The sequence below is a fragment of the Leuresthes tenuis genome, unplaced genomic scaffold (assembly GCF_036924035.1).
Source record: "Leuresthes tenuis unplaced genomic scaffold, fLeuTen1.0.hap1 SCAF_22, whole genome shotgun sequence".
Lineage (NCBI taxonomy): Eukaryota > Metazoa > Chordata > Actinopteri > Atheriniformes > Atherinopsidae > Leuresthes > Leuresthes tenuis.
In genome coordinates this window covers 14,740,931-14,764,487 of record NW_027325376.1, presented here as the reverse complement: position 1 = coordinate 14,764,487, position 23,557 = coordinate 14,740,931, and the positions used below count along the sequence as shown (strand labels likewise).

Here is a 23,557-nt window from a genome sequence, read left to right as displayed (position 1 = left end):
CCTGCGTCTAACTGCTGGAAAGTGAAAGTTTGTCTCGCAGTTTAGCAGCGGAGCTAACAGCTAACAACACGCCCCCTTCTGCTTCGCTGCATGAAGTTTCACACAGTGTTAGACGGCACTTCCTGTTTATCACAAAGTAAAAGTCAAACGCGTCAGTTTATTAGGTTAAAACAAGCAAATGGGTAATTTTTCAAAATAAAACTAGACAACGTAATGAAACCTGACACAAAAACTCGAATATTGGTTAAAAACCTCCCTGACATTCGACTGAAAACAAAGACACGATCGGATTTCAATCACGTAATAAATAAAATACAAACACATCAAGTGTATGCTTTACCAAGAGTGCTGCAATTGCACTAAATACTGTAAAAAGCCTCACTTACCCCACGTGGTGCATCAGAGCTGCACAATAACAGGGACACCGGAAATTGGGCTTCATAGAATAAAAGTTTCCCAAAGCTCCCAACAGTCTCGCCTAAATTCATTATCAATACTTCACATTTGACGTATAAGAGAATCAGAAATGTCCTTCTATGATTTCAGGCTGCTTGACCCAGTGCAGCGTAAAAGTCAGAAAATAGGAGATAAAGGTAGAAATCTGTGTGTATATTGGTGTCAGTTGCCCACTATTTTTCTGTTTTAGATCATATATTCGTGTTTAACAAAAGAAAACAAAAGGAAATGCGTATGTTCATGAGGTGAAATGTCCCACTTTTTCCCTGACAGAACTATTCCTGAAGATTACTTTAGGAAACAACAAGAAAGCCCAACTAATAGGGTTCAGGGCTGAAGAATAAAGGTTTCGGCAACAAGTATATATCCTTTTCCAGGCATAATAAAGAAAGAAAGGATGAGAAAGGATGGGTGGCTTGAGACATTTGCACATTGTGCATATCATCAATACACTTTTTACTTTTTATGAAGCACAGCATGACACTGAAGGGTCACCACCGGAAAACAAGGAGGTCTGTGTCTATCAGGCCTCTGAACATGTCAAGCTTTAATAATACATGCAACAACAGGGGAGGAGTAAAGGAGGGAATTTATCTTTAATCATTATCATTTAAAGGTATCAACCCCTCTCTCCTTTTTGTGATTTTCTGTATCCTTCATCAGTCCCGTCTCCCATATCCTCGCTCTCTTTCCGTCACTTGCGGCAGCATTGATTTTCTGTCTTGAGTGTTCAGTGCTGGGAGGCAGAGAGAGGGACCAGGTGTTGGTTGACGCTGTGTGTGTTTGCAATGTAGCCACTGATCTAGGTTCAACTTCTCTCTTTTTTTTCTTCAGTACACGCACTCTGTTAGTCATTATCAAGTCTTATTTAGTCATCATGTTCATGACAGTTGAGATCCTCACACGTATATTCTGTTGATGCTCAACTCCAGCAGCAGGGGGCGTCACACCTTCAGCTCTTTGAGCTAATGTGTACACGGAAACCTCTTTCAGTCACTGCTATTTTATGTATTACCATTAAAGGATAAATTCAAAAACGTTGTTGGTCTCTTAAAAGAACAAGGTTCTTTATTTTTTTTCAACCGGACCCATTCTCTGTTATCACGATCTCTGCGGGTTGTGCCAACTTCGTGCTCTCCGTTCCCATTGTGGAGATTCAGGGAAACAAGGAGTAAAACAAATGATTGGCACACCTACTCATTCAAAATGAATGGTAAAGTGTGTCCAAAACTTGCACTGTGTAGCAATATCTTTGACCTAGAAGGACAACATCAAAGTTTAGAAAAAAAAAAAACGTGTCCAGTACTTTAATTGTGATTACATAATCAAAAAAGTGAACAAAAAGACATGGGTCAGCTGTTCTCTGTGCATTAAGATTCTTTGATTAAGTGAAAGTAAAACGCCGGAGTCAAAACAAGGAGAAGTCCCAAATTCACAACTCAGCTTCAGTACAAAAAAAAAAAGAGTCTATTAAGAAAAAGCCTTATGCTTATAGGTCCAATGTGTAAGATGTAGAGATATCTCGTGGCTTTAACAGCAAACTGAACGCAAGTGAATACCCCAAGCTTACCACCAAATAACAGTGGCTGTGAAAAACAACAAAAATTGCTTGTTCTAAGGTGAGGAAAGCACAGCAATTCTCATTTCCATGCAATTCAACACTAATCAAAATGCAGAAGGGCTCATTTTTTATACACTTCATATCACAATATTGGATTATAGTTATGATTGCGTACATCATTTAACTGTTGCAACAGGAGCTAATTTTGATGATTTTATAGACTGCTGGGCATTTTAATCTATAATTGATGTGGCCTTCCAGGGAATGCTAATGAGGATGTGCAGTGAGCCTCATAACATAGAAACAAACAGGCTAAAAACCTTTTTTGCAAACTCATGTCATATGTCTCAATGAGCAGCTGCTTTTAGCCCACAACACACAGCTTGTTTAAGCCAAAGCTGCAGCATCTTGACCTTAAAAGGTACTGATATGGGTTGGTGGGGTATTGCAGCAGGGTTTGACACAGAGGTGAAATGACGTCTGTGAGGAAGGGAGAACCAGCATGACTGCATACACCGCATAATGCTGTTCTGTGTCACACTTCTGATTGTTAACTGTATGCTGGCATGACACAGGCTCTGGTTTGTTTAGCGTGAATGAGCAAAGTCAAGCAAAACCCACATAATGAGACGGTTTTTGTCACAATGTTACAGCAGAATCTCAGGCAGAAGAGGCATCTAAGAATAGCCATCTTCCACCGTTCTGTATGAAATACAAAAACTTTTTTTTTTCCAACTCATTTCTTTCATTACAATTTTGTGCGGTTTGCAATAAAAACCATTAACATACTGAACATGACAAATACAAGCAAGAGAGGATTGGTAGCATGCTCACAGCACTGCTGTGACTCAGTGATAAAACTAATAAACTATTTCAAATCAAAGTGCAAATCCACCACCATTAAAAAGCAGCATTCAAAATGGCAAAACTGTGAAAATGAGACAAATGTATGAAAAGTTAAACATTATCCCAATTGAAATAAGATAAATTACACCAATAAAACAAAACACTTTTTTAAAGACATGTCTTTTATGTATTTATCGCAATGTTGATGAGTCATGCTAGCCTCACAAAACTGCTATAGCATTTCTGCAAACCATTGGATGGTACAAAATACAACTGAATATTCCGTTTTGTAAAGAACTATACTTTTATAAGAGTAAGACAAGAGACTTGAAACCACTCTTGTTTTTTGCTAAGTAAAAGGAGGGTTAGCTTAGCTTAGCACAGCTACTCTTGGTCTTGCCCAACATCCACCAAGTAACACCTCTAAAACTAACTAATTAACACATTAGGTTTTTTTTTGGGGGGGGGGGGGGGGTATAAATCTTTATTAAAGCTGTACATGTACTGTCATGTTGTAATTATGGGCAATAGGCTTTTAGTTTTTAAATTCAAATAGTTTTGTGGATTAAACTACATGTTAATTAATGAGCTATTGAAGCTGTTAATGGATTTTGAGACATTTATTTTTCTTCTCCAGCTTTGTCTTTTGTAACAAGCATGAGAGTGGTTTAATTTGGTCTCTTGTAACCCCCTTAAAATAAATAGAAAAGAACATTTCCTTCACAGTCAATTTGGCCTTGTTTGGATGGAACCCTGCTAACTATTGAAAACACACCAGTCTTTATGCTATGGGGTGTCAGTTTTTTTCTTGTAAGGTTCTGTTCATATTTAGCACAAACATGCATCCTGAGTGATCCGATCACAAATGTAACAGACTATTTGTGATGTTACAGATCTCACTAATGGACTCGTCAGCTGTTTGTTGAAGTGGGTGATCGTGCAACGATTGGAAAGTTAATATTCTTTTAAAGTGATTGATGTAAAGTATTTTACAGCACAATGACCAGAGCAACTGAAATCAACAGCAAAACAACATAATACCAAAAATTGTTTCTAGATTGCAGTTGCATCATTTCAAATTTGCTGGTAGCTGTGCCTAAGTTTTCATGTATAACATTCCATTTGGGTAGAAACAATCTTGATCTTGGCACGCAACCAGTTATGTACATCCTAAAAAATAAACAAAACATACACATGCTGAAATACTTTAAGCCAGTGGCACTGACACCAGTTGCTATGAAGTACCTTGAAAAACTGGTGCTTTAACTACACTGGTAACAGACACTGTCAACCCCCAACAATGGAGCTACCATCCCAACACATAAGTGTAAATAATTGGATGAATGCTAATACCAAATGTGAACGAGGCCAAACTCTCAGTAAGAGTGAAAGAAAACATACTTTACAAGATGTCAGATAATAAAGAATCTTTGGCCCAAATATGACCCACGTATGTTGTTTTTCAATGGGTCACATTTGGCCATGAATGATTGAGTTGATTGTGACTGTGGTATTTGTGATGTAACCGAAACATGCCACACTGGGCTGCATTGGGCTCTACCAAGACTTGCCATGACCCAGATCAATTGCGCAACATCTGGCCAATGCAACACTTGCTGTAACTTAAGTTATACCTGGTTTATGGCCTTTTTGGCCATGTATCTGAGCCATAAGAGCCAAATGCAGCCCAGGTTAGGCCTAAATCAATATAGTGTAAGAGTTGTAGCAGTAAGGCGGGTTTGTACCTGTATTTATACGTTGTAAAAAAAAAGACAAATCAGTGGTACATGTTTGCACTTTTAACTGACATCCTTTCCCTTCTCTCTCCACTCACCAGCTCCTCTTCCTCTAATGCCATTTGCTAAAATCTAATAATGACCTTTGTGCAGGGCAGAGTGCAACCTTCGCGCTGCGTGACGATTTGCCGAGCCCAGAGCTGCTCCTGCTCGCTGCTGTGGAGACCTACAACATGCCAGGTAGCCATAGCAACGGGCGAGGAGGGGCCAGAACCCATGGCGACTGACACTTATCCTCCCACTCGTGTTGTGAGTGACCTTCATCCCTGGTTTCTCTCTGATATTCTCAGTTTTTTGTCTCTGTGAAACAAACTTGCATGATTTTGTGTCTCTGCAATGGATAATAGGCCTTTATAATTTTACACAGCAGTAGTGAGCAGTGTTTCTATCCGGCCATCTTATGAAATCACTGCAGCAGCGAACAGGTTAGACTCCTCCAACACCCACTACTGCACAGTAACATGATCTTTCTTCAAGTGCATGCGGGCACATTTTGACCAGAGAAGATGAGGGAGCAGAGGTGCATCAGATGAAATTAAACTTTATTGATTATTGCAGCAGCACACAGTAACAGGATACAGCAGAGAGAAAAAAGAAAACAAACGGAAAGTAAAGGTAAACGACAAAGAGAGATGAACATGGGTCTTAGAAGGTGGGGAGCTTTTAGTATTTCATGCTTCTTGGAGTGAAAATAAAGTGTTAAAATGAAACATGCACGCAGAAATCTGCTCTCAGGCTCTGCAGAGTCTAGCACCATTGATTGAATTTCATACAAAAAAAAAAAACATGAGCAGGTCTTTCTCAGAGCTGCGACATTAATGGGTGGCTGCGTTAGTCCTTTCACCACATAACTTCCCATCTGCAGGATTGTGAGGACCACATTTAATGACACACATTACCTCCACTGCACATGCGCAGGCGCTAAACTGTGCGAGAAAAACATGAATAAAGAGTAAATTTGAAAAGTCAGATTACATCTCATAAATCTGCAATAAACCACAACAACAAAAACAATAGGTCTCGTCTGGACTTTTTGAGCTAGTAAGGGAGCAAACACCAGTTCTGACTCACTTGAATGAAATCTTTGCCTGTTAGCAGGGAAGATAAGTTGATGACTTGAGGGTGAACAGTGTCACTTCAAGCTTAAAATAAGTCGGAACTATTCGTCGTCACAAGCTTGTTTCTAAAAAACGTTGGGATGCTGTGTTAAGAAAAAAAAGAAGAAGGGAAAAACTAAATAGAACGACAAATCATTTAAACCCTGTATTTCTTAAAAAAGTACAAAACCAACACACCAAATGTTAAAATTGAAAAAATACATCTTTTTATCGTTGTAATTTTGCATCCTTGTTTGTTACCCAGTGTCATGACAGAACGTATAATATCCACATTGGTCCATAGCGCAAAAATGTTGCAGGTTCGCAAGAAAAAAATAAAGAAAAAAATAAAAATAAAAGCTAAGTTCTTTTCATACCATCATATTGTCCCTAGAGAGATACAGCTTAAGTTTGGATTCATCAGTACGTCAATGTTTTACATCTCTACGTGTCCCTAGTCAATTACATCAGTTTTCCACAGCTTGCTGGAGTGTATTTGGCCACAAACGCTTTTAAAGCGACACGAAAGAAGTTTGTGAACCTTAAAACTATATCCCTCTGACTCGATGGGCATCGTTATGGACATTCCCGGGCATAAAAACTGCCCTATAGCACCCAAAGGCTGAGATAGAGCAGTTTCCGACTTCAAATTCCAGCCCTGCACCACACTGTTTTGCTTTCTGGGCTTTGGATGGCGTCTTTGTTGCCTCTTCAACATGACAACAAGTTTGTGTGTATGGCTGTACATGTGCAGGGCTCACACGGAGATTTTTTTCATGACAGTGGTGTTACATCCTAGTACTGTAGGGGAGGCCAAAGGGCGAAAAAACCTGCCAAAAGTCTCTAGTGCTGCTTAAAAAGGAAGAAGGATATGGCGGAAGGTGACAAAATACAGACCTTTGGGATGTTCGTGCTAGAGATTGCTGGTTTGAGACTCATGCTTTCCTCCTACTCGCAGTTCCTAACTTTTCTACTGCACTCTCACCCGTGAATTGTTAGATGTTAAAAGTACACTGTTAGGGTTAGAACTAATATACATGGTTGGATCTGCATGTTAAGAATCTACAGTTAGACAGATTATGGGTTGAACATTACTTTTATATTTGTGTCACATGAATGCTGTCCAACAGAAAACAAGAGCCCGAGGATATGTTACCATCTCACAATTCACAACTATGGATTGTGACACAATTTCAGACAAGCGGACAAATGTACATATTACACGTTTTCTTTTTCTTTTAAGTCAGGGCCATAAGTAAATATGCTATAAGATATACAGCAATTAGTCTCCTCAAGAGACTAAATGCTTCCCAGAAGCTAGTTTCCACGTTAGATATGTTGTCTTACCATTATTTTCAGTTAAATGTGGGGTTTCGGTGACATGCAAGGCATTGCATTCTGGTTTTGTTTACATTTTACACAGCCTCCCAACTTTCTTGAAAACAAAGCTAAAAATTGAGATTTTTATTTGTGACAATGCAGCATTTAATCAGCTTGAACAAGAAAAAGCTAAAGCTGTCGTAAGGTTCCCATGTTTCCTTCCTTTCGTCAACACTTTGCTGGGTATGCAGCATTTGAGCTCTATGAAAAACTGGATATCATGGTAATTATGGTTACGCCAATAAGACATTAATCTGTGAAGCACAGAAGGCAGCAGAACACTGCCTTTCAGCCTGGACTCACTCTGTTCAGGTTTTTGTCTCATTTCTTGTGTGAAACTCCTTGCTGGTGGCTCAAACGATTAAATTCAAACGAACAAACAAGCAAACAAAGCAGCAATACTGAGGGTCTCATCAAGTTCTCGAAAACGTAGCTTTGGGTTGTCGTTATCTTCAAACTACAGGTGTTTGTTGCCCTCTATAGGAAGGGAGGAGAAAAAATTTTCAACATGATTTTAAATCTATGACATGAATAAGATATTTGTGCACATAAGCTTGTTTTTCTCTCTATAACACCTCTACAGCTCTATAATTCATTCAATTATTATATTTCAAATACATGTGTGACACTTTATTGAGCTCTGCCAGCCACGGATCTGCTGCTAGAACTGGAAAACGCCATGAAACCTGGATCTCTGGACTGAATCTACTTAGCTGTAGGTTCCAGGTTTAGTGAGGAGAGGTAAAAAAAAATGGCTTAAATGTTCTTAACTGATTCTCTGTTTTAGTTTCTGGCAAACTATATTATAGTGCACCTTAAAGACCCTTTAGACTCCTCTGATCCCTGTGTGGTTTTGTAAACACAAATACATTATCAATATACAACACAAATATTAAAAATTTAATCACTGTCCTCCAGAAGCGATGCACCCTTAAAAATCCTAAGAGACAGCTGACTGATGCTCCTTTAGGAGGCTAACTTCAATCAATAAAACTTGATCATAACATAACTGAGAAATTAATGACAACAAATCAATCACTGAGTTATTTCTTAAGCACTTTAGGATTACTCTTGAAAGCAGATTTGATTCCAAATCAAAATCCACCACTTCTGTGCATGCCAATCTGCTCATGTCACTGCAGGAGATTAGACTGGTGCAATTCAAATAAGATGTAAATGTTACTAAACTCAAAACAAATTTATGTTCCTTCAGGAAGAAGTGTCACACCATAACTCATACTTATTTAGTACATCTTTTTCTGAACAAATACCTGCAAATACCTCATAAATCTCGGCTGTACCTCATGTTTAACGCTAATTAGCTAAACTTAGCAAATTAAGCTAATGCTATGTTTGGTTAGCCTCGAAAGTAGGAACTTGGGAGTACTGGCTGGTTGGCACTGATGTCACATCTTAGTTAACCTTGTTTCAGTGGCAAGTCTGAAAACCATCACGATATGCTCGTTGTGCTTACCGACCAGACTAGCTATTATTAGCAAAGCAAGCTAATAGCAGCATATCAAGCTGCATTTTGCAAATATAAACACATCGACAGTACTCCTGGTAGTACTATGCGACAGATATAACGAGACATAAGCTGATAGAAATGCCAGAAAAGCATTTACTATTGCAGATATCGCCACTTAACTTTTATGCGCAGGGTAGCCATGTTGGATTTTGGGTTCGAAGCTTGAGAAGTTTCTTCAAATTTCAAAATCAGACACATAACGTTCAGGGGATTTCCCTTTGAGTTTCTCTTACTGGAAAAATGGAAAATCCTATTTCCAAATTCAAACAGAACACGTCACAGAATGCTGAATAGGGCCAACATATCTGTTAGCATGTTAGGATTGTCATTGTGGGGCTGTTTCCATCCTAAAGGTGGCTTTTAGCTCTATGAACTACTGTGTCAAAACTCAGCCTCAAAGATCTTTTTTTAAAAAAAGGGTCAAAATAGAATTTTTAAGGTCAGGGTTTCTGGAGGACGAGAAAGACAGGCAATAAATATGTCACACGGTTAAATAGCTTAGAGTTCAGTGCTTATACGATGGGCTAAAGCAGGCAGGAATGCAGCAAAAATCACGAGCATGATGCAAAAGTTGAATAAATACAAAACGTTCCTTATCTGTGTGTTTTCAGTGCACTGAGTATTACAGTAGCAGTTTGACATTCTCATACATAGTGCTGAGTGACAGTACCTTGGATACATTACAGAGCTTTACATCCATCACTTTAATAGTCCAGAGGATGGATTGAAGAGGAGAGGGGATGAAGGGGCGGGAAAGGAAGAGGAAAGAAAAGGACGAAGAGGAAAAGAAAAGCCTTTACAAAGAAGTTGTCAGGCCGAGGTAACCAAGGAAAGAGTGTTTAGTGGAGAAGGACGAAGTGGAGGAGGAGGAGAACGAAGGTGAGCGTGGCTTCAGAGAGATGAGCGTTGTGATGGGGAGGAGCGGAGATAAATCCCTCCATCCTGTGCGGTCGGAGAGCGACAGCTGAAAAGGAGGAAGAGAGGAGGAGGAAGAGGCGGCGGCAGTGTGTGTGCTGGGCGGTAAATGCAGCCGCTGAACATGCTTGCTCGTACGGTGATTGTCTCTGTGCACGTACGACCGGTGCGTGTGCACCTCGCCTGGCGCATCGGCTGCTGCGTTCCCGTTCACGTGTGCGCCGTGTTTCACCTTGCAGTGCAGCCGCAGACTGTCCCGCCGCTTGGCGCTGTAGGGGCACAGGTCGCAGGTGAACGGCCGCTCCCCTGTGTGCACGCGCACGTGCTCAACCAGCTTGTTGGCTGTCCGCGTCAGGTGGCCGCACCGGTCGCACCGGTACTGGTTGCCTTGGCGATGACCCTGGAAATGAACCAGCAGCTCCTGTTGCTCTGGAAACGACCTCTGGCAGATACGGCAGCGATGCTCAGAGGTGCTCTTCTCCGGCTGGGTTGCTACGACAACTGCCAGAGCACCGCTGGAGGCGGCAGGAAGGGTGACGGGGCATCTGGAAGTCAGGAGGGGTGGGGGGTGGTATTGAAGACACGCAAATACACGCGCGCGCGCACACACACAGACAAACACACACATTACATGACAAAAGAAAAAAAACACCAAAAAAAAAAAACAGAGCACACACACCAAAAGTAAAGAGAACATAAAACACTGCAGACTGTTTAAATGACACAGTACAAATGTTTTTATTATCAATAACTTCTGACTTCCAAACTCACGTCGAGCTAATTTAAAATAATCATATTAAAGTGGTCTCATGTAATACACACACACTGAAGGATGAGGTTTCATTTATTCATTTCCAACAAAAATTTAGAGAATAGTGGCATTTCTTAGAATAGCTTGCATTGTAACACGACACAGCCACATAATCAACACCAAAAACTGTCATTACAAACACAAGACACTCCTCTTATAGGATTTTAGAATATTTTCTCTATGAAAACATGCCGTTTTTTTGGTCGTTTTTGTCTTTTGTGACACATCGATTCAATACAAAAATGATTACATACACTGGTTGAACAGGATGCACCTCCTTATATTGGGTTTGAGTGCTTAACGTATTTTATTGAACTCCTAATGAGATTTCAAAATAACTGAACTACTAAACCGGTGTAAGCTCTCTTGAATGAATGACTCCATTCCCCAGAGACTTAAGGAAGTAAAGTTGCAGTACGTAAAGACATAAACACGTGAGAAAGTCATAAACTTGTGAGACCAAGTTGTGAAAGTTTGAGAACAAAAGCATAGGTTTTGAGAAAAGAACAACATCCTAAAGTCCAACATCCTAACATTTTTTTTAAAAAACCCAAACAAAGATGTCAAGTATACAATCACAGAAAAGATCAAATATTCATACCTGAAACAAAATCTGGGGCAATTTTACTTGGAAAACGACATCATAAATTTGACCATTACAGTGTGCGACGTTTAGTGATCTGTTGGTAGAGATGCCCCTCTGCTGTGCTACTACAGGAGCCCAGAGGTGACAAACAAAGCAGGGGCTCAAGTGTGGGGTCTTTTGAGTTTTTTTTTTTTTCTACAGCCACACTCATCAGGAGAGGGTGAGGTGGAGGAAATGATGCTGATAGATGTGACTACATCCTGCACTTGCTTTAGGTCGGCTTTCTGAGCATATAACGACAGTGACGTGTGCCACGAGGGCTCTTACAGGCCGAACATCTTCTACAGACAAAACACTTTAAAAGTAAACCCACCTCATCTCTCCCGTGTCCCCCCGTATGTGCGTGCCCACGTGGGCCCTCATCTCTGCTTCCTGATTGGTCGAGTGGTCGCAAACGCAGCAGTGCAGCGAGAAGGAGCCCTGCTCCCATTGGCGGTGCTCCGTCATGTGACTCTGGAAAAGGGCGTGACCCTCGGTCTCAAAGCCGCACACGTGACACCTGAAGGAGGACGGAACAACACGAGGGACCAACTGTGTTGTCAGTAGCCATGGTAACAGAGACCTGCTTTATACATCCAGCCTTGAATAAAGGCCTTGCTGCTGCTGCTGCTGCTATTGCTGATGTTTTATATGCCTTATTTCATTTTATTTCCCCCTTTCAAAGCAAATAAAACAGCATATTTCTCACATTGTGCCAAAGTCAAGCTGTTGCAGTTATTAACTAAAAAAAATCCCCCGGAACGCAAGAAAATCAGATTAGAAAGCTCTAATTTTTATGAATACACACTGTTATTTACAGTAAACAAACTTTGCCCATGCTTTATGACATATCCACTGTGGCAAAAACAGAATCCAGATGCTTGAGTCTTGGTTTTTTTTATACACCTGAAATAACTGTATTTGGATAAGAGGGTGAAGCTGAACAGAGATGGTATTTTCAGTGAATTCAGCTAACAAAACCAAAATGACTTAACAAAAAATGAATAAATTTGCTGATATTCTGTGAGAGAAGTTGGCATCTCTTAATGTATTGGAATAGGAGACGCTTTAGATCCTAGTGGCCACTGGTGGTATTGCATTTGAAGCCACTTCCAGATAACCACGTTCATCTTTTATATACGGTAGACCGGTTTATGAGCAACGTCTTCAGAGAGCTACGCACGCAACTGAAGGGCAGAAAGCATTGATCTGCCCTTCAGTTTGTTTGGCAGAAGCTGTGCTCCTAAACAGATGTCACAAGTTGGTAAACTTTACCTGTCACACGACTAAACGCGTCAGAAATCAGTCCAATAAGACTACGCGTCAATGGTCGCTCTGCTGTAATAAAAATCTGATTTTATCTCAGGTAACTCATAGGCAACACCTGAGGGGTGAATTCAGCTGTACTCACGCATAAGATGATCTCCAACAGAGAAAGCTCGAAGCAACTGAATGTCTTAAAGGTTTTTCTCAGAACGTCTGCAGTGTTGTGGCGTTAGTATGTCACTATTCATGGTCTCGGGTTCTGACAAGTTACGAGGGTGCTGGCCAACATTAAGCAACGGGCCGGATAACAGTCAGTGGGGTTACGTGAGCGCCATTGGATCGGATTAATGGCTCCATTACAATAAGATTGAGTTATTCAGTTCATGTAGACACCTTAATCTGACAAAAAAATGGATCGGATCGGGTTACTCGCGATCGAATTAAGACCCTGAGATAACTCGACGTGCATGTAGACGACAATCCTCTCGGATTGAGCGTTCTGCGCATGCTTGAGACTTCGTCACCCGGAAGTCGAAGGAGACGATATTACTGTTGTTGTTGTCGCCAGGATGGAGAATGCACCGTTGTGCATCGTGTTTGTGCCATAACCATGCTGATGTAATGTAGAGGGACGTGGCTTCATCTTGCTCTTCGTTCGCCATCTTTCTCGAATGCCTTAGTTTTGTTGTTGGTGGTGAAGACGTCAACAGGAAGTGGCTCTATTAGTGATAGTTGAAATAGGTACAGCACTACCTATCATACTGGGGTATGACATGCTTTGTGCCAGTGATTCGATTCGTTCACCGCCATATATCCAAGGATAATTACCCTCAGATAAGGAGCATAGCCCAACTATAGCTATAATCGAGTTAATCTCATCATGTAAACCCATTGACTGTGACTTCGCTAAGGGGCAAACGCACCTATTTCACATTTTTGAGTCTTCTGTTAGAACCCTAAAACAGGCTACTTAGGCCTAAATTTTAATATTCAGGCTGAATGAGGAATACACTCAAGTAGGAGAAGAAAAAAAAAAGAAAAAAGAGTGTCTTACCTGTAGAAGTAAGAGCCACCTGTGGTTTGATGTCTGCTGAGGTTGGTTTGGGTTTCTGTGGAGGGTGGGGAGAAAAGGATAAGGGGGTTTATAATTTTGCTAACTGATTCGCGAAATAAATCAACAAATGATGAGGCCCTCTGGAAGTGATTCGAGTTAAACTTCTCAGTGAGTGCAGAATGCGTCATTTAACTTCCCTTCCATCTTTATTATACAGCCAACGGGCAATCTGGTGGAAGCATAAATCCATAACACAAACAAAAGCAGTGCACCGGAAGACAGTCATTAAAAACTAATAATAATAACAATACGGGAAACTAAAAACCCTGCAGGCGAACTAAATGCTCCAATTTCCTGAAAGTATTTATCAGGAAGTGTCAGTGCAAGGTTGATTGTGCTGGTTAAAACTCATAACCTGTAGCCCGCAGTGGCCAGACGTTGGAATAACATTAATAGCGCAGAGGATGTTGATTATCAAACTCCCGTCTGAACCTGCATCGCAACAAGTTTCAGATTTAACACTTGTGGAAGGTGTGAGGCATGGCGTCTCTGCAGGGCTCAGAAGGTGAAGTGTTAGGTTTATTTTTTAATGCCTTGTAAAGGTCACGTAAAATGCCATTGAATGTCCCATTTTACGGCCATATCATAAAACACGAAAGCAAACAAACTGGGCCAAATTGGCCTGCGGCTGTTGGAACACATGCTTCTTTAATTACTGCGTTTCGAAAAAAAAAAAAAAAACGTGCAAATATCACGCCTACAATGACTCAAAGCCTTTTTCCCTCAGTAATCTTCATTTGTCACCACAGCAATCAAACAGCTCCTATAGCTGCTAACGAGCGTCCCGCATGTCTCCACTGGGACTTTGGACCGCTCGTCTTCTGCAGTGACTTTCGAGGTTGGAAAAAAATCTGATTTCAACAAGATTTCGGCATGGGTCTGCGTCGTTTCAGGCTTCGCTGTGAATATGCAGTATTATTGGTGGAGCATGAGAAAAAATGGCTGGTAGAGGACAAAAAAAGACTTCTAAGTCCCTCTGAGGTATCAGGACATAGTGAAATAATCTGGTCCTTACCAGGTTTTAATATTAGATGCCGTAATTACAACCTCAGATGAACACATGACATATTACTCCGTGTCCTTCCAAGTCCACTCTTACTGCTTAAAAGAGGATGAATAGCGGCCAGGTGCTGTTAATAAAATGCACATGATTAATTGAATACTTCGTTTTTTCACACACTGCTGCTGCATTTTGGCTTAGATTTTGCTCAATAAATAAAGACTATGTCATTTGTCATTTGAAGTTGCATTTAGCCCCTTTTATGACCTGGTGATGACCACATCCTTTTTCATTATGTCAGTAAGCCTCGAGTGTGAACTTCTCTTTCTCTACACCGCCATGTTGTGCAACAGTGTGAGGAAATAATTTCCCATAAAAACTCCCATCCATCCATTTTCTATACCTGCTAAATCTAATTTAGGGTCGCATAGGGGCTGGAGCCTATCCCAGCTGTCACTGGGCGAGATGCGGCGTACACCCTGGACACATGCACGCTCACACTCATTCCTAGGGACAATTTAGAGTCGACAATTACCCTGACATGCATGCTTTTGGACTGTAGGAGGAAGCCTCTGCTGGAAAACGGAACACTTCCCCATGCGTAACAGTCAGCGAGCCACAGCTCTCCGATTAAAGCACTTAGAGGCGGACTAACTCATGTAAGATTGAGGATGTCCCCGGCCGTTTCCAATAATGCCACCGGAGAGCAGCTTCGGTTAAAGATGCTGCCGTAGTTTGGGGAGTTGTCGTCCTTCCAGCTTGAGACGATTCCCCGCTGTGCCGCTTTTCACTGGAACTTTACTTGGATCAGTGTTTCTGCCCGTCGGCTCCCTTTTATTCCTTCCTCCCTGACAGACGGCGGCATTTTCCATTCCTGCGTGTTACGCCGGCACTGGCAGGCAAGCACGCCGATGATGAGCAGAACACACAGCGGCTCAGTACGTGATTAAAACCAAACTGTCCCAGGAGACAGTTATCAACATTGGGAGATCTACGCCTCTTCGAGCAGAACAGCTGAGCATTCGTTCCTTCTCTCACACTTACAGTTTTATGATCTGTCCGGTGATACTCCGCTGTACCTGTGTGTGTGTAAACACACGCTTTGTTCACCAGATGTTTCCGCTTTCTGAAGAGTTTCCACGACGTATCATCGTCATCAATCACTTCCTGAAAAATAAGGCTACTTAAAAGCGAAGGATCAGCAGGATGGGATCGTTGGGACAGAGTCATGAAAGGTGATAAAACTGACTGGTTATCTGCCGTCCTGTTTCTTTATACGCCGCATTTCAATTTAGGTTTCCATTTCAGTAAATCACTGCACCGATTTCCTGTTTTCCTGGCAGGCGAAGAAGAAATGAGGGGTTGCTCAAAGCATTTGCACAGTACTGCATTTTGTGCTAAACTCTGGAGGTGGAAGTCCGGCTGTCTCTGTGTGACCCTGTGATGGACTGGCGACCTGTCCAGGGTCTACCCCGCCTCTCGCCCAATGACAGCTGGGATAGGCTCCAGCCATATTCAGACACAATTTCTGATGTGTTTAGCCATCTGGACATTTTTTTTTTTTTAAATGTGCGAATGAATAAGAGCTTTATTGGGAATTCGACTGTAAAATGCAAAAAGACGGACCTTCGGAGCACGTACAGAACGCTTTGGCCCATTTCAGTTGAGCTGAGCGTATGATTCGATCCGCAACGGCATCATCTGAGTGCGTCGGTCCAGTTTCAAAGGATTGATCACGCACAACTTTGGTCAAGCTAACGCGTTTACGTGCCTTTTTTAAGCCTGCTTTTGGTCAGACTAACGCAATGACTGGACTCCGGATCAATCGCTGAGGGGTTTCGACTAAACGTTCCATCACTTCAACGACTCCCTGACATGTTTTCTAATAGATAAACACTATTACAGAACAGGTTGAATCAGACTTAAGAGCGTAATTTTATACAGTAAAACAAAAAAAAAAAAAAAAAAAAAGAGAGAGAGAAAAGTGTCATGTCCCCTTATGGTGACGAAACAGCTCTGACCTATCAGATCTGGGACCTCTAGGGGTGTCATGTGACATGTAGTTTCAGGACATGAGTCCTGGGGAGCTCGGTGGTGTGGTTAATACTGGGCATTTAGTTCCTCAAGCTGCTTCCGAGCACTTTTTGCCCTCTTTTACGTCAAACTGTCATTCTAAGCGATCTGCTGCTCTTACCCACATCCACATGAATGTCAAAAACCAAGGAGAACACCGCTTTGCAACCAGATGACACCATAAGTGGGGCATTTATATTCATGGTAAACTGGCGCGATATATGTATGAACATAACGATGGGAAAATGAGCTGATGAAATGTAAATGACTGATGTGAACAAAATGACGGAAATCATTTGATGAACAATGAGCGGCGTCGCACAGGCCTCAGCTCCTCTCTCTGAACTAAACATGCCAAGACATGTACAGTTTATTACCATCCGGAGATGCTTGGGAGGTCGATAGAAGGGAAGAGCGGAGTTGGTCCACGTTTGCCTTGAAAACAGGACTACAGAGAGGGCAACACACACAAACACAGAGCCACGCACACACACAGGATATCGTCAGGACAGGCTGAGGTCAAAGTGCCCACATGAGATTGTTGATTGGTGGCAGGAAGTGTGCCGCTACCTAATTCTGATGGGCGGAGTCGTCCTCTCCACCTGCTGACTGTTGGACTTACCGACCCTCTCTGCAGACACACAACAGGAAAAGTCATTCTGCTGCTACAGCAGCACAAACACGAGAGCACAATGTGTCGAATCAAAGCCAAGCGATGAGCCAAAAAACATGGAACAGAGATACGGCAGCTCTACAGCTTTTTGAACTTCCTCAGCTGTCAAGCACAGGCTACTGTAATCCTTTCTTTTTATCAAGTTTAATCTGAGTGTAGCGCATGGCTTGTCCTAAATTAAGACATTTTCCTCCATCACAACAAACACAAATTGCACACCTGTTCCCGCACGTTGCGAATCCAGATAACTTCTTTTCAGCTTTGGCTACAATGTTTCTTTTAAAGGGAAATTTTGTGCTCTTCTCTGTTTTCTGGCGCCTCATAATATCAGATGACATCAGCGTGAATCCTGTTATTTTTTCATGGCAACCTTCAACAGGAGCAGCACACCCACAAAGTAAAGACAGTAAAGCTCACAAGCACTGGCTACTGACTCCAACAGGCCTGCAGAAGTTGGCCAATCAGAAGAAAGTGGGCTTTAAGGGAGGAGGGGCTTTAACAGGTTGCAGCTAAAACAGCTAATTTCAGACAGAATGTGAACTGAGGGGCTAAAAGACTAGCATAGGCCAGAAATCATGGCGAGTTTCTCTGTCAAAATCCCAATATGAAAAAATACAGACCTGAAAATGAGCATAATGGGTCCTCGACAAAGTGTGGGTTTGGTTACCTGAGAGCTGGTGCAGCAGCGTAGACGCCAGGTTCACCGACATGTCCTGCCACAGCACTGCTCTGAGGCACTGGTCGGCCATCTTGGCTCCAGAGGTGAACTGGTCCTCCATCTTAGCTCCAAAGAACAGCTGCTCCTCCATCTTTGCTCCAGAAAGAACCTGGGCTGTCATCTTGACTCCAGAGACGAGCTGGTTCTCCATCATGACCCCTGAGGGAAAGTGGTCCTCCATCTTGATTTCAGGGAGAAAACTGTTGCTCATCTTAGCCCCAGAGAAAGGCCTCTCTGCAGTTTTGGTTTTGATGGGAAGCTGATCCTTGACTCCAGTCAGAAGGTGGCTGCCAATCTCGACTGCAGAAACACTGTGGTCCTCTATTTTTACTCGATACTGAAACTTGTTAGCTCCAGAAGCGGCGCCGACTGTCGCTTTAGAGGCAGATTGGCAGCTTCCAACACAAAATCTATCCTCTGCTTTAACGCCAAGGAGACAGTGGTCTGCCATTTTGGCTCCAGGGTGCAACTGGTCAGCCATGTTGTTTCCAGATAGCCCCCGGTCTTCTGTTTTAAGTGTGAAGAGATGTCGGCTCCCCATCTCTGCGACTGGTAGGTTTTGGGCCACAGTGTCAACTTCCATTAGCTCTTCTTCCTCCTTAAGCCTCAACATGTGGCCGTTCACTTCCTGTCGCTCTGTAAAAGTTCGGTTAATTTGTATTTTTTTAGGTGGTCTTAAATTTTATGAACAAAAGAGAACTAGCGTACTCAGGTTTTAGCTACGGTCATAAATCAAATGTTTCTTTTTGGATTATCTGTACCTGCTAGTTTCCTGAGCATGTCTGAAGCCAGCGTGTCCGTGGCTGTGTTGCCGTCAGGTGTGTGTGTCAGGGATGGCGGCTCGGGACTCGCCCCCGGGCCGTCTGGTGAGAGTGCGACGCCTGGTTCGTCCTGCTGCTCCACCTCCTCTTGGCTCCCAGAATGCATCTGGGCTTTCTGTGTGGCCTCTATAGAAAGAAAGAGAGGCAAAAGGTGCCGAATTTGAGTTGAACGTAAAGCAGAATTACCTCCACTCTTTTTGTTTCAGGCTTTCCCCCCATGGTCTCAAGCTTTGCTCGCAGCTTTGGGTAAAAACGTAACCACATTTAATCTAGATAGTGTTTTGGACTAGCTTCTCTTTAACCTGTAGAAGTTTCTGTGTAAGTTGATATCTCTGACTAGAATGTAGACATTGCTGTCCTGGAAAGAGTGTTCCTTATGCTTTAGATGCAGGCTTGTCCTGGTAAAGAGGTTGTTTATTTTCACCAACATAAAGGTCTTTGCACTGGACAAGCATACAAAAAGCCACTCAGCTTGTGTTTGGGTCTTTTATCAGAACATTATATTTAACGGATTCAAACATTTGTGTCGTGTGATATGGGACAGCAGAGTCCGAGAAGCCCCACAGGGATATGCGACAGACACAGCATCCCAGTGGACTTCAAACCCAACAACACCCTCAGGCACAAAAACTCGTTCAACCCGCTGAGAAAATCGCAAACACTACTGTGTTTTATAGATGGATGCAGACACTGTCCAGACCTCCTAGCTCCATCCATCCAATTTCGCTTAATCCGTCGGTTGGGTCGCGGGGGGGCTGGAGTCTATCCCAGCGATCATCGGGCGAGAGGACCTCCTATCTATGATGCTTTAAACTAAAAAAATTCACATTTGGAGACCTCTCTTCACTGATTTTCAGCCTAGCTCCGGTGTCATTTGGCATATTCAGCCTTTTTCTCCCTGTTTTCCTTCCTGAAGAATGGTTTCCTGACAGCCATGGAGGAACAGGGTGAGGAGCTCAGTCATCTGGGAGGGGCTAAGACTAACGTTGCTGCTCCTACACACTGAAAGGAGCCAGTTGAGGTGGTTTGGGCATCTGGTCAGGATAATTTTGACTTCCAGATTGTTTCTGGAATCTCCCAAGATGGCGGCCTCTGGGAAGACATCGGACTCTCTGGCTTGGAAACGCTTTGGAGTCCACCTGGAAGAACTGGAGGAAGTGTCCGGAGAGAGGTCTGGGAATCTCGGCCTGGACTGTTGCCCCTATGTTCCGGTCGCGGATACCACCGACTTTACCATGCAGGGACGTGACTTTACCACCAGCCGTGGTAAAAAAAAATTGATAAATGGATGGCACTTCTGATGAGGCTTCGCTGAACTGGATCATCTGAAGGACAAGATGTATCTCTCAGGTCCTGTGTCCGGTCTTTTTTTTTTCTTTCAGATGCTCTTCATCTGCTCAAGACAGTTACTTTTAGGCCTGCCTCGTCTTAATTTGTCCTCCACTTGTCCAGTTTCCTCAAATATTTTCCGGACACACTGCACACTATGCTGACATATGCCAGGTTTTCAGCTAAAAGTTCTTTGAGAACCACCAAAAACGCTATTTTCTGTCTGTCAAACTACGTTACCTTTGGCATTTTTCATAGATGCAACGAAGGAAATGGGAACAAACAACGTGTCTTTGCGACAGGCTGCTGGCGACAAAGTGCCTAAAGATTCAGTTTAAAAATCGGTTATTTTGCCAAGCTGCCGGTTATGCGTCGACACAACACTGGTTCATCTCCTGGACCGGACTGAAAATGATTCAAAGCGCAGCCAAAACTTTGAAAGGCCTTCAGGAAGCCTGGAGAACTATTGTGCAAGACCATGTTAAAAGATTCCATGAAAGTCTGGACGTTCAGAGGCAACATATGAATCGTGTCAGTTTCTGAAATGAATCACACACGGGTGCCTTATGCCAGCCTTTGAGTGCTGTTCGAGGTAATTAAACCCTGTCAGTACACAGTATTTCTGAACATTATGTTGAAAAACTGCTGCAACAAAGACACATTATGTGTTTGTGTGTGTGTTCACATGCAAATTTGTGTCAGTAACAAAGTCACTGTCGATAATTTGGGTATAAAGGTCGCATTTGAAGCAAATTTACGTGGTGTTTTCATAAAGATAGTCACTGATTGATTGCGTCACCACTCAAGTCTGCGGTGTCACCGATAAAATCGGAGCAAATGAACACAAAGTGTGTCATGTGTGCGCGTGTTACCTGACAGCCTGATGAGGAGGTCAGACGCCATCTTGGTGCTGACATCAGGGCTGAACAGAGAGGTGGCTGTTGGGAAAGGACTTGAACCTGCGGCCTGCGTGTCCGGCGTGCGATCTGCGTGTGCGTCAGACACACCGAGCGAGCGAGCATCAACGCTGGCGTGCGTCTTTGTGTGTGCGCTTGCAGGGTGTGTGTGTCGTTTGGCTGCATCAGAGGGAGGCTGCAACACACTCGACCCACGCTTCATTTTCCAGCGTGTTCGTGTGTGTGTGTGTGTGTGTGTGTTTGGAAAAAAAAAAAAACAAGAGTCAAAACTCAGAAAGAGAGGAGAGCAAGAGAGAAGGAAGAGGAGGAAGAAGAGGAGGAGGAAGGCAGTGTTGCTAAAATAAGACGAGTGTGTTTTCTAACATATGGAAGTGAGGAGAGCATGGTAGAGAAATAAGGGAGATTGCAGAGGGAGGATTTGCTTTTCACACTGAGCTGTTGCTGGCTCTCTGTGACCTGAAAGACAGAGAAAGAGACGGATGGAGGGAAACGAGGTGAATGAGGGGAGAGGAGAGAAAGACGATGGATTGAGGGAGGAAGAGAGGAGAGGGACAGAGCAGCAAGGATGAAGGGCGGGAGAGGACAAGGGAGAGAAAGAGAAAGGGAGGAGAAGAAGAGGAACATGAACAAAGTGAATCTGTGAATGAATAAATTATTGAATGGATAAGGCCTAATAATAAGGGGATAAATCACTCCTGTTATCGCCATGGTAACAAACCGGCTGTGTCATCTCATGCCCTGACCTTACTGATGACAAAACAATCATCAATTATGATCAATAATTGTCAATAACCACTTCAACCTGCCAGCATCTGTTAGTCCTGATCACTTCATGCTCTGAAATGTATATAACTGGAGTTATATAGAGGGGAGGGGGGGGGGTAAGATTTCATCTACAGTTGAGATGAGACCTTATTAACAGATTTTAACATGTTTTACATTGTTTCAGGGGGACATCAAAATAATATATAGTACACGCAAATTACTGATAAGAGAAAAGATCAAAATCAGGTGATCAACTGAAAACAATATGAAAATAAAAATGTGAAAAGCAAAAAAATGGACAGAAGATAAAATCTATTTAAATCAAATTAAATTAAACAGGCAGGGTATTTATCGCCTCGGTTTTCTCACTACCCTCGACCCCGTTTTGTTCAGCCTCTCGCCCCTGTCTCTAGGCGACACCATGCGGGCTGCTGCCGCTGCATCCGGCAGGGGACAGAGAAATCACCGGGCACCAATTTCTCCATAACCCCCACCCCCACCCCTCCTCCTCCTCCTCCTGTCCCCGCGGTGTCGGTCGGTCGGTCGGTGTCAGAACTCCCGGAGCCCCGCTGTTAGCTAGTTACCTCTCCCTCCCACTGCAACATGGCTGAACGGCAGTCCGACACCCCGCCACACCGAGTCAGAAAGTCATTTCCCGGTGTGGGATGTCGGGGCGCTATTTGGTGCCGCTGAAACTGCCTATTAGGACATTTTCAACGGTTTTCCCTCGCGCTGTCTCCTGTTACCGGGAACAAGGGCAGGTGTCAAGAGCCCAACCGTTACCCCTCCACCTCCGCTCCCCCCACCCCCCCCCCCCACCCCTCTCATCTCCCGCAACATGGCTGAACGGTAACCCGACCTCACAAGACCTCTAAAGTCAATTTTCACGGGTCAGTTAGCATCATTACCCGGTCAAAGCTGACACCAACCCGCCCCGGGACAAGATGATTCGCACATCTTCGCTCCGTGACTTACCGGTACCAGGGGGGCAGGTGGCGGCGGCGGCGCTGGTGGTGCAGTCCGGGGCATAGCCTATATATAGACTATAGATCTCTCCCATGTAAAATTCCTCTTTCTTTCTTTTGTCACCTTAGCCCTCCGCGGTTTCTCCTCTTGTTTCCGCATCCACGGTGTGAAAGTAAAACAAAAATGATACCAGCGAGGAGATGATCCGTCTCCTCCCCGAGCCCGAGGATGACGGGTCGGTCACCGAGCAGGGCAGATGGAGGTTTCCGCCTCCTCTCTTTCTCTCTGTGTGTGAGAGTGTGTATGTTTGTGTGCGCGAGAGAGATGCATGGCAAAAACGAATCCGATTGATATTTTAACCCTGGGTTCTTCCAGCGCGTTGCTCCGATAGAAAACCCACCAAGTTCTACTTTTTAAAGCAAACGGTTTTCTGTTGATGAACGACAGACTTTCCAGATCTTTGTCGAGCAGCAATATGTTCCGCCTATAGCCTGTTACCGTTTTGGTACCAGCCGTGGTTCAATGGACCGTGCTCTTTATGCCCGTACTTGTTGCAAATGTAGCAACAGCCGAAGGTTTACTCATATGGCCGTGAAAGTGATAGTATTCAAGGTAGTGGAAGTATTAAGGTTCAGAGAGGCTGTAACACTACTTTGAATATCACAGTGAAAACCAACTCATAGAATTAGACAGCTAAATAGAAATATGAAGCAACATTAGCCATTTACTTTAGTAGTTCTACTGATTCTTGTTGGGGCAGTAGTAGCATCAGAGGTTGTTCCATACTAATATCATTATATAATTGTTAGAATACTCTATGCTACAGCCAACTGTATTAAAAGAGGGTTCCAATAGTTTAATTAATTGGTATTGTAGAAGCTAATTGTAACAGATTTACAG

The 23,557-nt window shown here is 43.1% G+C and overlaps 1 protein-coding gene across 1 annotated transcript; it reads right to left on the bottom strand.

Annotated features, from left to right (window-relative positions):
- Positions 1 to 5,099: 5,099 nt before the first annotated feature.
- Positions 5,100 to 22,920, bottom strand: LOC140281449 (uncharacterized). Its single transcript, XM_072375881.1, has 9 exons — positions 22,667 to 22,920; positions 20,882 to 21,382; positions 18,621 to 18,806; positions 17,809 to 18,495; positions 17,039 to 17,099; positions 16,846 to 16,916; positions 13,336 to 13,390; positions 11,350 to 11,535; positions 5,100 to 10,124 (listed from the first exon to the last, which is right to left on the bottom strand). Exons 2-9 carry the CDS (start codon positions 21,126 to 21,128, stop codon positions 9,461 to 9,463), a joined length of 2,157 nt encoding a protein of 718 aa, XP_072231982.1. The 5' UTR covers positions 21,129 to 21,382; positions 22,667 to 22,920; the 3' UTR covers positions 5,100 to 9,460.
- Positions 22,921 to 23,557: the final 637 nt, after the last annotated feature.

Coding starts and splice junctions, on each gene's coding strand:
- LOC140281449 (XM_072375881.1), bottom strand. CDS start 21,128: ATGAAGCGTGGGTCGAGTGTGTTGCAGCCTCCCTCTGATGCAGCCAAA. Junction 17,100..17,808: donor GCTGCTGCACCAGCTCTCAG/GTAACCAAACCC, acceptor GTGTGTCTGCAG/AGAGGGTCGGTAAGTCCAAC. Junction 10,125..11,349: donor GGGGACACGGGAGAGATGAG/GTGGGTTTACTT, acceptor CCTGACTTCCAG/ATGCCCCGTCACCCTTCCTG.